We start from the raw sequence: 14,914 nt of genomic DNA on the forward strand, positions 1-14,914 counted from the left end.
GCGGGTGAGGGGGGTACAGGCACAGGTGAGGGGGGTACAGGCACAGGTGAGGGGGGTACAGGCGTGGGTGAGGGGGGTACAGGTGCAGGTGAGGGGGGTACAGGTGTGGGTGAGGGGGGTACAGGTACGGTTGAGGGGGGTACAGGTGCAGGTGAGGGGGTACAGGTGCGGGTGAGGGGGGTACAGGTGCGGGTGAGGGGGGTACAGGTGCAGGTGAGGGGGGTACAGGTGCGGTTGAGGGGGCTCATCCACCACGGGTGTGAAAGCAGGTGCAGGTCAGGCAGGGTCTGCGTGACAGGCATCGGTGAGCATAAAGTAGGTGGCAAGTCTGAGGGTCGGGTATGAAAGGCTGGCCTGGGAGGAGAGGAAGGAGACTGCTCTGGGCCCCTCCCTCGAGTGGGGCAGCACTCAGGGTCCCGGACCCAGGTCCACAGCCATCAGCACAGCAGGTGCTTCCTTCTGCTCAGTCACATTCAGCTCCACAGTCACTACATGTGGTATTAACACAGTGAATAATTCTTTTGTTCAGGTTTTCAAAATAATGGCCCCTCGCTATAACGATTCTGAAATAACAGACCTAAAAATCATCAGCAGTTACCCTGGCAGGAAGTGTGCTTTGCGATGCCTAGGTCAGCACCCAGACATCCCCACTCTGCCTGAAGCCCCCGGAGGGTGGGGCTCGCCGCACAGCCTCTCTGCAGGCGGGGCAGTCACATGCTACAGGCGCCGGCCCTCTCTTCATTCTGGTGCCAATGTGTCTCCTTGGGCTTGCCTCCCATTCTGCCGACCCCTGTACCCACAGACCGAGTCACTGCCCAGCACTCAGTCTCGCTGTGAGACCCTCTCTGCACGGCTCTGGGACACCCCCAGCCACAACACCCCAATGGTGCTGTGTGCTTACTGGGGTGAGAGTCAGGACGTCAACACGGTCCACAGAGCCTCACCCCAAAACTTAGCTCTGCCAACCAGCTCACAATATCGTATTCACCGGAGGAGGCTCACCCTCGCACCCCTGCCCCCACCTCCTGCCACTGTCCAACATTCACCTCAATCTCATCAGTGTCTTGAAAGGATCTGAAATGTCTGTGTGTACTTGTGCTGACGCCTCCCTCCCACCAGTGTAGACAGGGAACTTACCTGTCTCCCCGTCATGGTAGCCCAGGGCCTGACCGTGCAGGGCCTGACCATACCGGGCCTGACCGTCCCCGGCCGATGGAGGCTCTCAGATCAATGCTGCGGAGGAGGGCATGCGAGAAGCTAGTGCACCAGCAGCCCTGCTTTGCAGCCCGGCGGCGGTGCCTTGCTCAGGTCCCAGGGTCGCTCCAGGCCTCACATCAGTACTGCCTCCAACCTAGCCCAGCCATTACGGTGAATCAGGCATTAAAAAGCCCTTTCTTGACTTGAAATGTGTTTAAAAAATAATATTTAAAAAAACAAAAACAAAACCACCCCCCCAGCTAGCAGTGATTTCAAGTCTACATCCTCATCTCAGCCTTGCCCATCTAGCTGGAAAGGCCCAGGCCCGGGAGGCAAGACCTGTGCCAGCGCGGAGGCCGCGGAAGCCGGCCCAGGGCCAAACCACCAGTGAACGGTGGGTGGGAGAGGCGAGGCGAGTGTAGCCGGGAGCCACAAAGGACAGGTCACGGCTCTTCTGGGCAGAAGGAATTTCCACTGTGCTATAGAGACTGGGAGAATTCTGGAGGGTTATGTGACTTTGCTACAGATAAAGTACATAAAAAAGCCGGCCACAGAAGAGGTGGAGACCTGGCCTAAGACTCCTCAGACACAGCATCACCAGGGTCTAACCCAATGTGTGTGTCTCTTGAGTCAAACACTTCGTGCTTGCCTGTGTTTCTCACACTTGAGAACACATGATCCTTCCAAATCCAGCCAAGATGGAGTTAAGAAAACTGCAAAAGGTGCAGGAGAAGTTACAAATTCAGGCACACAGCTGGCACCTAAACTCCCTACCACAGGCACAAACCCTGACTGTGAGGCATCAGGGCGGTGCCTGGGCAACCAGAGTGTCATCAAACCAAAGGCAGAACATGCGAACCTTCCTGTAGAGAATTCAGACACCTGAGAATACACCCACAGGCCCGGTGTTTCTCAGCCTATCCTCTGGGGAGAGGACAGCATCACCACCTGGGGTGTGAGAGGACTCACTGGAGCTGCAAACCCCTGCTGGGGCTCCAGGAGAGGAGCGGTGGGTCCGGGTGGGGCTCACAGAGAGGAGCCAGGTCCAGACCAGTGTCTCCAGGTAATGAACGCTGCTTCCTGCCCTGGGCCGTGCAGACACCCATGTGAATTCCCTAAATTATTATTTTTCTTCAGCTATCTGAAGGAAAACAGTAGGGGTAAATACACCAAAATGTTAATGAAGTTATCTCTGTGCAGCAGGGTAACTTGAAGAAAAAACAAATTACTTTTATTTATTATTTGAGACAGGGTCTCACTCTGTCGCCCAGGCTGGAGGGCAGAGGCGCAATCTCAGTTCACCACAGCCTGGATTTCCTGGCTCAAGTGATCCTCTCGCCTCAGCCTCCCAATTAGCTGGGACTACAGGCGCACACCACCGCACCGAACTCATCAAATTACTTTTATAATCGGGGGGAAAAAAAAAACCTTTTACAAAATAATGAAAACAAGGGCTTCCAATTCAAAATGTTGACCTATGCATGTTGAATTGAAAGATGGTGAATTCCTGAGGTCAGGAGTTCAAGACCAGTTGGACAACATGGCGGAACTGTGTCTCTACTAAAAAATGCAAAAAATTAGCTGGGCATGGTGGCAGGTGCTTGTAATCCCAGCTACTCGGGAGGCTGAGGAAGGAGAACTGCTTGAATCTGGGAGGCAGAGGTTGCAGTGAGCCGAGATTGCACCACTGCGCTCCAGCCTGGGCGACAGAGCGAGACTCCATCTCAAAAAAGAAAAAAAAAAAAAAAAGATGGTGAGTTATGCATCTTTCCCCTCCCCTACAAGGCATTACCCACCACCCTACACCAGACGGCATTCACAGCATTTGACAGCAAAAAAGACAAAGCCACAGCTAGGATGCAAGGGTGAGTCCTCCTGAGCCACACCTCCATTTGGTAAGAGGAAGAAATAAGTCCCTTAAAGCAGGATCCAGCCCAGCAATTCTCGTGGGTGTGTGCATGCCCCCAGGGCACATCTAGCAATGTCTGGAGACATTTTAGGGGCATGCTCTTGGCATCTGGCAGGCAGACACCACGGATGCTGCTAAACGTCCTATACTGCACAGTCTCCCACGCTCCCCCTGCCCCAACAAAGGCTCATCCAGCCCAAATGTTCACAGGCCAGTCCACCCCTTTGGTGGAAAAAGAAGCTGGTGACGAAAGAGGTTCCCAAGGTCAGTGCGTGTTGACTTCAGCAATTCACATCTGTTCCATTCTCTTCCCACTTCACCAGGAAAACAGAAAAATAAGTACCTGCCAGGCACCCAGGAGCCCCACCAGCCCCAGCCGCCCTGATGCTGTGAGGAAGCAGACATCCCAGGTGTTACTGCTGAAACCCACCTAGGGCTACCAAGCCCTCTGAAGAGGAAGGAATCCTCTGTGAGTCTGTGGAGGGCTCACTTGGCAGGAAAGCAGTTTAACTCTTACCAGGTGACGATCCAGTCCAGAGCACGCCAGCTCCTACCACCCTGCAGGAGGATGTGCTCTCAAACTGGAGAAGCACGACATACACCCCACACCTTCCACAACCCCAGTCCCACAGCCCTCGGCCCCTTCTCTGACATCCACACTGGCCCCTCCTGGAGACTGAAGAGTGCAGCCCTTGAGCTGTGAGCTCAGCATGTTCTGTTTAATTCTATACTAATAAATGCTTCCAAAATCAAGGATCCCTAGTTCCCCAGCAAAACACCTCCATTATCCACTAAAAATCACTCCTGAAAACTTCTACGAGAAAAAGTTTTAACTCAGTAGTGACACAAGTGTCAACAGAGGAATTACGACACTAGATTTCTTCACCTGTATGACTATCTGCATGACTATTTTAATCAGAAGCTATGCAATCACTCTGGAATGCAAATTACATTCACAATTACAAAACAGCAGAAGACATGAAGAAGAATCCTTTCTGGAGACCTTCCATCTTCCTTCCTAGTTCCTTCAATACACAATGAAAGGATTTCTGGAAACCTTTCCTATCTGGTGTTTCCCATATTCACCAGCCAGTACCAAAAGTGACAAACCACTGCGGTTCTGATCTTCAAGCCTTCTTGTGTGTTAGCTGAAATGACGGGCCTTGAGGTGCACTGTGTGAGACAAAGTGGTCAGTGGTTAAGGCCCCCTACCAACAGCAGCACAACGTCCTGGTATATACCTCTCTCAGCTGCAGGGTCTCCATCTCTAAACCAACAGAGATCCACCAATGTCGCTGAGTGTTAAAAACCAACCACCTACGCCTTGGAGGAATCTAGCAAGAGGCTAGACTTTTGGTAACGTCAACAACATTGCCCTCCCTTCCTGGATCAAATGAAGTGCTGGACACGCATCGCAAGCACCATGAAACCCCACTGCGAAACCACTAGTGGGTCGGGCGCGTGGCTCACACCTGTCAGCCCAGCACTTTGGGAGGTCAAGGCAGGAGGATCGCTTGAGCCCTGGAATTCAAAACCACCCTAGGCAACAGTGAAATCCCGTTTCTTTTTAAAAATATGAAATAAACCGCTAGATAATGAAGAGGAGGAGAAGCTTGCCTCTGCTTTCCTATGAAGACCAGCTACACCAGGGTACAGCTGGCTTCAGCAGCGCTAACTGTAGCAGGGACCTTTTAATGAATGCCAGGCACTGCTTGAAACAATACGTAGTCACTCATTTCACCCTGATGTGACACAGGCGCTACCATTGCTTAAATCCGACAAGAATAAACTATCACTAAGTGGGCCCTAATGTCTCCCAGTAAAGATGAACACAGAGGAGCCCGATTCACACCCCAGCAGGATGGCTCACAGCCTGTGCTCTTCAGCCCTTTGCTGAATGGCCCTGGGGCTGGGGGAACGCATAGCAACGTGGCCACATTGCATCCTCCACACCTGTCGCCACACCGTCCGTCCTGAGACGAACAGGAACACTAGGGCGCCCTGGGAGGAGAGAAAAGCTACGCAGCTTCCCAGGAAGGCAACACAGAACCACAAAGCTCAGCCGCAGCTCTGAGAAAGCTATGACCTTAATCTTTTAAGGAATTCCTTCCCAGGTGCTTCATATGAAATCCTCTACTAACTAGGTAAAGAGCAAGTATCGGCTTCTTCTACTAGGAGCACAAATTTCATTCTAAGAAGTGCGACGTGGCTAGGTGACCACCCAAGGTCACGCAACCGGCAGCCGGACGGCAAGAGCTGTATTTCAGGTTTGGTGACGCCCATCAAAAAGGTCGCTGGGTGCCATCAGGCCGTGAGGTTTCTCCCTGCAGCTCCTACCTAGCGACCGGCGCACCCAGCACCTCCCAGCCCTGGGCTCCCGGGAGGGCGGCCGGGCACCGGCCGGGCACGCCGCGCATTCCGTCTGCCTGGGCGCCAGAGATCCCACGCCCCGCAAACTCCGGCTTCCACCCCAGCCCCAAATTCGCCAGCCTTCGCGCTGCCAGAGTCGTCGCTGGCTCGGCTCACGCAGCTCTTCAAGCAGAGGGGCCACAGTCGGGCGCTGGGCAGGGCCAAAGCCGCCGCCCCCGACACACCTGCCCGGCGCGGACCGGGCGCCCCCGAGGAGCCCGCACGGCCCCGTCAGGCCGCGCCCAGCTCCCGCCGCCCTCGCCGCTGGCCCTCCCGGGGCGGCCCCTCGCGGCCCATGGGCACGGGCTGCAGGCGCCATCGCTGCCCTCGGCCTGCGCGGCGCAGGCGCCCACCTTGAGGGTCGGGTACTCCTGGACCTTCAGGGTCATGGACAACTGAGCCGCCGACTCCTGCACCGCCATCTTGAAGCGGCCAAAACATTACCGGGCGGGGGACGCGCAAGCGCGCTGCACGCCGGGAAACGACGCCGCGCGCGCCGGCCGGAGGGGGCGGGGGCGGGCCGATGCGCCTGCACCAATCGTATCCGCCCAGTCGGCCGGAGGCGGAAGAAGGCGCGAACCAATCACTGCCGGGTTTCCTCCCGCTCAGCCAATCAACGATAGCCCCGGCTGGCGGGTTCCTCCTTGAATTCGCTGCCAGGTTCAGGCCGCAGATCCCGGGGCTGGGGGTGCTCCTGGGCCCGGGGCGGGCCGGTGGGGTGCGGAGAGCGGCCCGGGCGGGTGGAGCTGGGGCCGAGCGGGTTGGGGGACTTGGCGTCCGTCCAGTTACTCGGGGCTATCGCGGGGTGGTCTCCTGTGGGTCCCTCGTGCCTGCGGTACCAAGGCCAACGCCGACAAAACGCTTGGCCACATACGCCTGTAGCCAACTATATTTCTTTGGCCTCATTTTCACCGATTTACAGCTGCTGGAATCCTGATGTGGAACCTCCGACTTCCCATTGGAAGAGGAAAGGCCCAATACCTAAAACTGACTTATGGACAGAAACTCCCGAAGCATGAGAGGCTTGTGGCCTCTCTGCCCCCTTCTTGCAGGGTGGGCAGCGCTGGCATCCGGGTCGTGCCCTGCCTTCATTTCAGCCATTTCACATTCTCAGCGTTTCAAACACCACCCGCCTCCCTCCTTTCCAAAATAAAACTGAAATTAGGTTTTATTACTTAGGAAATGACGTCCCAATTAAACCACCTTGTGTTTCATGTAACTCATTTCTAAACAATTTTAAAAATATTTGGTGTTTAAACAAAGGAAAAACATCTAAGGTGACAGCGATGAAGCGAGAACCTCCACTTGGAGGCTGCTCCGTGTTACAGCCGGAATGCAAGACATCCCACCCGCACTGTGGAGTCTTCCTCTGTGTTACTTAAACAGGAGTTGGGACTAAGGAAAGTGTTATTCCTTAAGTGTGTGGCTGCAGACTCCAGTCTTTTAGATATTTGAAGTAAGTTTTACAGTGAAGTGCACAAATCTTGACTATACAACTTTAATGAATTTTCACCCATATTTGCACTTTTATCTAACCATGTTCTGGTTGAGATTTAGGACATTTCCCATGGCACAGAAAGCTCCCCTGCCCCTTCTCAGGCTATATCCCCATCATTCTAACCCTGCTCCCCATAACAGCATTCCTGACCTTCCTGTAGATGGAAGCATGCAGTCTGTACTCTTTGCATCTCTTCACAGTTCACATGGTGTCTGCCACTCTCTGGGATGGTCCCAGTAACACATGGGAGCACTGCAGCAGTTGGAGGGACTGCCATCCTCTTTAGAGACTTTGCGTTCACTTCACCAGGGATTCAAGATTAACCCAAAGGACACAGGTTTCATTTCCATGGTAAAATAATCCCATCCTAGTACCATCTACAATCATAAATACTTAGGAATGATAAGGCAGAAGTTTGCACATTGGAGAGGTTGTTTGACCCTCTACAACCTTTGGGTCATTCATTCTAGGTTTTCTTGTATTGGAAGATAAAACTGTATTTGAATTCGTGGGTCCTTTTGTAAACCAAAACGTGTCTGAGACAGATCTCAATCAGTTTAGAAGTTTATTTCGCCAAGGTTAAGGATCATGACCGGAGACACAGCCTCAAGAGGTCCTCAGAACACATGCCCAAGGCGGTTGAGTTACAGCTTGATTGTATATGTTTTAGGGAGATACAGGCATCAATCAATACATGTGAGATTTCCGTTGGTTTGGTCTGAAAAGGCAGGACAACTCAAAACAGGGCAGGGTCTTCCAGGTCACAGGTGGATTCAAAGATTTTCTGATTGGCAATTGGTTGAAAGAGTTCTTATCTAAAGATCTGGAATCAAGAGAAAGGAGCATCTGGATTAAAAGGGGTTGTGAAGACCAAGGTTCTTATTACGTAGATGAAGTCTCATAGGTGGCCACCATTAGAGGCAATAGATGGCAAATGTTTCCTGTCTAGATCTTTAAAAGCTGCTAGACTTGGCTGGGCACCGTGGCTCACACCTGTAATCCCAGCACTTTGGGAGGCTGAGGCAGGTGGATCATGAGGTCAGGAGATCAAGACTGTCCTGGCTAACACGGTGAAACCCTGTCTCTACTAAAAATACAAAAAGTTAGCCAGGTGTGGTGGTGGGCACCTGTAGTCCCAGCTACTCAGGAGGCTGAGGCAGGAGAATGGCATGAACCCAGGAGGCAGAGCTTGCAGTGAGCTGAGATTGCACCACTGCACTCCAACCTGGGCGAAAGTGCGAGACTCTGTCTCACAAAAAAAAAAAAAAAAAAAAAAGATCTCTGTTTTAATGTTGATGCTGGTAAGTTTTGTGCCTGAACTCCAAAGGGAGGAGGGGATACTGAGGCATGTCCGACCCTCCCTTCCCATTAATAGTGGCAGAAGGCAGAGCAGTTACCCAGTGAAATGCAACCTTCAAGCTGAAGACAGTTTAAAGCCTACCTACAAGTCCCAGGTAAATCCATGGACTGGATTGGGAACCTGTCTTCCTGCTTGGCAATCTTTCCTCTGATTGGTCCCCACCCACCACCTATTTTACATATACCTACCCTTCCCTAATGGGTTTTTTGTTTGTTTGGTTTTTGTTTCTTTTAGACGGAATCTTGCTCTGTCACCCAGGCTGAAGTGCAGTGGTATGATCTTGGCTCACTGCAAGCTCCGCCTCCCAGGTTCACGCCATTCTCCTGCCTCAGCCTCCCTAGTAGCTGGGACTACAGGTGCCCGCCACCATGCCTGGCCAATTTTTTTTGTATTTTTAGTAGAGACGGGGTTTCACCGTGTTAGCCAGGATGGTCTTAATCTCCTGAACTTGTGATCCGCCCACCTCAGCCTCCCAAAGTGCTGGGATTACAGGCGTGAGCCACCCGTGCCTGGCCACAATTGGTTTTTTACATTGTTGTCCCCACCTTTGAATGATGTCTTTGTTTTAGCCATTTTTGCATACTCACAAATCAGTCAGTGTGCGCTCCCCATTCTGAGCCCATAAAAAACCCAAACCCAGCCACATGGAGAGAGAAACCACCCAACTTTTGGTGGTGGACCACCCCCACATCCCTGCTCCACTGAGAGCTGCTTTGTCACTCAATAAAATTCTTCTCCATCCTCCTCACCCTTCAATTGTCAATATATCATCATTCTTCTTGGACATGGGACAAGAGCTCAGGATGCACCAAACGTAAGTACAGAGAAGGCTGTAACACTGTGACCCTTTGCCCTTCGCCAGTGGAGGGCAGCCACGCCATGTGACGGAAGCAGCAGCGGGGCTCAGCCAGCCCTGGAGCTGTGGGCCAATGCAGGGCAAGGAGCTGACAGAGCTGTTGACACGCCGAAGTCCATCAGGATGCAAACTAAAAGAACTCATTAGCACTCTGTAACACCCCCTCTAGGGCTTTAGGATCACGGCACCCCTACCTGGGCGCCACTGTGTTCCCCTCATCTAGATGCCAGAGTCCACCATGGGAGTGGCTTGTAACATGCCTGGTCCAGCCACAAGCCCTGCATGGAGCCTGCTTCTGTACTGACACTTGGAACCATTGGCTGGACCGCACGCTCACTCGCTCACACACCCATTCCCGCTGGTGGCTGAGTGTGCATTTGCAGCAGCTGCAGGATCCAGGCGGAGCACGGGCCTGGCATGACCTGACAGGCCAAGGGAATGGGGTATCTCCCATGGCAAGCCTGGGCCTGAGCAAGGCCTGGGCAAGGGTGTCACTGGCCGGCAGTCTCTGGCTAACAAGTGACCAAGAAAAGTCCTGCGTCACCATGGTGGCCTGAACTAATTTTTCAGGTTTCTTTGAAACCCCCTTGGCTGAGGGTGGGGGTGGGGGGTTCCATTCAGTCAGTTGGGGGAGCTTAGAATTTTATTTTTGGTTTACGTAACTTGAAATTGTCCCATTGTCAGACTCTGACACCAACTGGGTATGCTACAGTCCAACCCCATTCACACTCACTCGCAGAGTCAGCACAGACCCCACAGGCCAAGGACTCTGTTCCACAGGGCTGTCCCCACTCCAGGTGATGGCTGCACATGGGGTGCCCAGGCCACCCACAAGGCAAATGACACATTTGGGGCTCCCACAAACCCTTCCTCAGGTTCAGTAATTTGCTAGAGTGACTCACAGAGCTCAGGAAACACTTAATGCTTCCCAGCTTATTATGAAGGACACAGCTCAGGAACAGCTAACAGGAGTGCATCGGGCACGGTGGGGCGAGGAGCTCCCGAGCCCTCTCTGCGTGTCAACCGCTCAGCACTTCAGGGCATCCACCAGCCAGGAGGCTCTCCTGAATTTCATTATTCACACATTTTCATATCTCAGTCTCCAGCCCCCCTTATCCCCAGAGGTGGAGGTCGAGTGGGAGAGGGGCTGAGAATTCCTGCCAACTAATCTCTGGGTCTTTCTAGTGATATCTGGAGGCCCCACCCAGAGTCACCTCATTAACATAAACTCAGGTATGGTGGGAAGGGGCTCCTTATGAAGAGAGAAGACGCTCCCACACTCAGGAAATCATAAGGGTTGTAGACACTCAGTGACCAGAACCAGGGACCAGGACCAAATATACTTTCTGTTGTAGTATAGCGTTCAACAGCTAACATGTTATGTGTCTCTTGGTTCAAACTTCCAAAATCTTAGGCTCCAAAGTCTTGCCCAGTGTGGGTTGGCTGTCCATCCGGACTAATCAGCTATACTAGGGGTGAGCTGTGGGGTACACGTGGTTCCCTTGTGTGGGTGGGCCAGGAGCGCCCAGAGAAGAGCAGCCCAGAGAGAAATGGTGCTGGGCGCCTCCTGCATGGCCACCATGTGGGAGGACCTGACCTCTGGCTCAGGGACACACTGTCATAACCAACTCACACCACATGCTGCAGGGGTCCACATCCTGGGGCCCTTCTTATCTCCACTGATGGACTGCAGGGCTCTGCTACTTAAAGGTAACCCCCTCGAGGTCGAGGGGGTGACTCTGCCCCGAGCTGCACAACACAGCACTTCCTCTTGCCCGACCAGATCAGTTTTCTGAGGTGGAGTTGCCCTTGTCATTATTTTGATACACATCTCTTAGGAGGTGGTTAACACCTGCTGAAAAACTTAATTCTTAAATGAATGAAACGTACCTCACATCAGGTGAGAAGATTTTACGCAGTTCACTGTTTTGTTGATTTTTTTGTTGTGTTGTGTTTTGTTTTTTTTGAGACAGAGTCTTGCTCTGTCACCCAGGCTGTAGTGCAGTGGCACGATCACAGCTCACTGTAGCCTCTACCTCTTGGGCTCAACCAATCCTCTCACTTCAGCCTCCTGAGTAGCTGGGACTACAGGCATATGCCACCATGCCTAGAAAATTTTTAAAGTTTTTTGTAGAGACAGGGTTTCGCCACGTTGCCCAGGCTGGTCTCAAACTCCTGGGCCCAAGCGCTGACTGTTTTGTTGGTAAGAAAATAGCATTTGATTTTCCCTTAAAATTATTTAGTAATACAAACTACAATTAGTTCCTATGGTTAGCCGTAGGGGTGGAATCGACTCAAGTCACACAATTGTTATTTTCACAACATCTGTTTGTAAATATCTCCAGTAAAGGCCTCCTGGCTCCCTGGAGGAGGAGGCCGGACACCTGCTGGTGCTGGACGGTGGCCTCTCTGCTCCCGGGTGGGGCCCAGCCAGGGTGAGTGCTTGAGGTGGCTTCTGTTGGGTCAAGATTGTAGAATTTCCTTCCAAAAGGTGGTATGAGCCCTAAAATTACACTTGAAAACCTTTACCTGGGACGGGACAGAGTTAAGCACCTTGGAGAAGAAGGACCTGTCTTCCTGTAGACGCCTGATGGGGCGGGGGCGGGGGGGCAAGAGGAGCTGGAGTGAGAGGTGCTGCCCGCCTGCTCCGTGTGTTTCTGTGACCATGGCTGAAGAAATCAGAAACGTGTGCGTGTGTAAGTGTGTGCACGCGTGAGGCCCCTTCCCACCCTCTCGTCAGGTGAAGCCCACCTGCAAGGACACCTGGGCTCCGGTGTGGGGATTTGCATACGGAACCCCCTCCCTCAATATCGCCAGTGTGGATTTCCTGGGGAGGAGAGACAGGGACGATTGTGAGAGCTAGACTGTCTGACACGAGGCCGCTGAGTCATTGAAAAAGGTTTTCTGCAAGGCTGGGCATGGTGGCGTCCCAGCTACTCGAGAGCCAAGGCAGGAGGCTTGCTTAAGCCCAGGAGGTTGAGGCTGCAGTGAGCCATGATCGCGCCATGGCTCCCCAGCTGAGGCTGCAGAGGGACACCCTGTCTCAAAAACCAAAAGTTGTCTTCTTATTTGGGGGTCGTATTAGTGGAATTAATCCACTGTTTTCCTAATTCTAAGCAATGAACCTCTGCAGATAAAGAGGGTGCCCACAAAATAGTCACTAAAATTGTCCATGTAGTAGGTCACAATGAAAGTGTCAATACATTGCAAACAGTGGAAACACTACAGGTGAAATTCTAGATCACAAAACACCCACACTATAATAAAATAGAGATTTTCCACCCAGAAATGGAAAATCCCTCTTTCTAGTGTCAAAGAGATGCTAAGAAATGGAGCTTGCAGAATTTCTAGAAATCAGTAATAATCAAACTACGTATATCAGAACTAATGGGCTAATGTTACTGCCGTGCTCACAGAGAAGTTCCTAGTTTTTAAGTGCTGTATTAATTACAAAAAGAAGAAAGAAAGAATGACCTATACATGCTATTCAGAAAATTTAAAGGGACGACAGCAACAAGAAAAGCCTGTGGAAACAAAAATAATAAAGTTGGAAATTAAAAGGTAAGAAAAATTTAAAAGGCAGAACAAAATTATATGAGTGTAAATACATAGCAAGACCCTGTCTCTACAAAAAAAAAAAAAAAAAAAAAATCTGAGAATGAAGGTGCATGCCTGTGATCCCAGCTACTTAGAAGGCTGAGGCAGGAGGATCACTCGAGCCCAGAAGGTTGAGGCTGCAGTGAGCCATAGTTACACCACTGCACTCCAGCCTGGGCAACAGAGTGAGACCCTGTCTCAAAAAAAAAAAAAAAAAGATGAACAGATGTTTCACAAAAGAACACACAACTGACCCTTGAACAACTTGGGAGTTAGGGTTGCTGACCCCCCCCCAACCATGGAAAATCCATGTGTGACACTTGACTCTCCAGAACCTAACTACAAATAGCCTACTGTTGACTGGAAGCCTTATTGATAACATAAACAGTTGATTGATTAATACCTGGAAGTCTTATCAATAACATAAACAGTTGATTAATTAATACCTGAAAGCCTTATCAATAACACAAACAGCTGATTAATACATATTTTGTTTGTTATGTGTATTGCAAACTGTACTCTTATATAAAAAAGTAAGCTATGGAAGAGAAAATGTTGTTAAGAAACTCATAAAGAAGAGAAAATAGATTCAGGGTCCACTGAGTGCAGGGGGCCATCAAGGTCTCCATCCTCCTCCTGCTCACGTGAATGGCTGAGCAGGAGGAGCAAGGGGGCTTGGTCCTGCTGTCTTGGGATGGCCCAAGTGGTCCTTCCACCTCAGCCTCCTGAGTAGCTGGGATCACAGGCATGCACCTTCATTCTTCATTCTCAGCATTTTTCTTTCTTTCTTTCTTTCTTTCTTTCTTTCTTTCTTTCTTTCTTTCTTTCTTTCTTTCTTTCTTTGTAGAGACAGGGTCTTGCTATGCTGGCTAGGCTGGGCTCAAACTCCTGGCCTCAAGTTATCCTCCTACCTTGACCTCCCAAACTGCTGGGATTATTTTTTTGCTTATGTTTAAATTGCATCATTTGTCTTTGTATCGTTGATGAGTAGAGTTGAGTTCTTCAGATATTCTATACACGTATCTTTTGTGAGCTGTAGCCACATGTGGCTTAATGATGGGGATGTGTCCCAGAAAATGCATCATTTCATGATTTTGTCATTGTGTGACATCACAGAGTGCACCCACACAAACCTGGAAGCCACGGCCCACCGCACTCCCGGCTGCAGGTAGAGCCCATCATTCCGAGGCACGAACCCGCTCAGTGCATCCCTGCGCCGAATCCTCTCGGCTGCTGTAGCACAATGAAGTGTTTGTGTATCTAAACATAGAAAAAGTACAGTTAAAATAGGGTGTGAAAGTACGAAATCGCACACCTGTGTAGCTTCTTCACCATGACTGGGGTTCGCAGGACTGGAAGCTGCTCTGGGTAAGCTGGTGAGTGAAGAGTGACTGTGAAGGCCTAGCCCATGACCGCACACTGTCATAGACCCTATAGACACTGCACACTTAGGCTGCACTACATTTATACACATTTTTTTCCTTTCTTCAATAATAATTAACTTTGTCTTACTGTAACATTTTTACTTTATAGACTTTTTGATTTTTAAACACTTTTTAGCTCTTTCATAACAGCTTAAAATACAAAGACATTGTACAACTATACAAAATTATTTCTTTTCTTTTTATCCTTATTCCGAAAGCCTTTATTTCTATTTTAAAATGTTCTTATGTTATTTTTCACTTTCTCAACTTTTCTTAAAAACGAAGACACAAGGCCGGGCATGGTGGCTCACACCTGTAATCCCAGCGCCTTGGGAGGCCAAGGTGGGCAGATCACCTGAGGTCAGGAATTCAAGACCAGCCTGGCCAACATGGTGAAACCCTGTCTCTACTAAAAATACAAAAATTAGCCAGGCGTGGCGGTGCACACCTGTAGTCCCAGCTACTCAGGAGGCTGAGGCAGGAGAATCACTTGAACCCAGGAGGCGGAGGCTGTAGTGAGCTAAGATCGCACCACTGCACTCCAGCCTGGGTGACAGAGTGAGACTCTGTCTCAAAACAAAACAAAATAAACAAAAAAACAAACTAAGACACAAACATACACATTAGCCTCAGCCTACACAGGTTCAGGATCACCAATATCTCT

The 14,914-nt window shown here is 50.8% G+C and overlaps 1 protein-coding gene across 1 annotated transcript in view; it reads right to left on the bottom strand.

Annotated features, from left to right (window-relative positions):
- MAEA (macrophage erythroblast attacher, E3 ubiquitin ligase) overlaps nt 1-5,994 on the bottom strand; it is a 50,177-nt gene extending 44,183 nt beyond the window's left edge. The window contains exon 1 of the mRNA XM_008018163.3: nt 5,869-5,994. Within this exon, the coding sequence (XP_008016354.3) occupies nt 5,869-5,937 (69 nt within the window). The 5' untranslated portion in view covers nt 5,938-5,994. The remainder of the gene's footprint in view (nt 1-5,868) is intronic.
- Nucleotides 5,995-14,914: the final 8,920 nt, after the last annotated feature.

The sequence above is a fragment of the Chlorocebus sabaeus genome, chromosome 27 (assembly GCF_047675955.1).
Source record: "Chlorocebus sabaeus isolate Y175 chromosome 27, mChlSab1.0.hap1, whole genome shotgun sequence".
NCBI classification, from domain to species: Eukaryota; Metazoa; Chordata; class Mammalia; order Primates; family Cercopithecidae; genus Chlorocebus; species Chlorocebus sabaeus.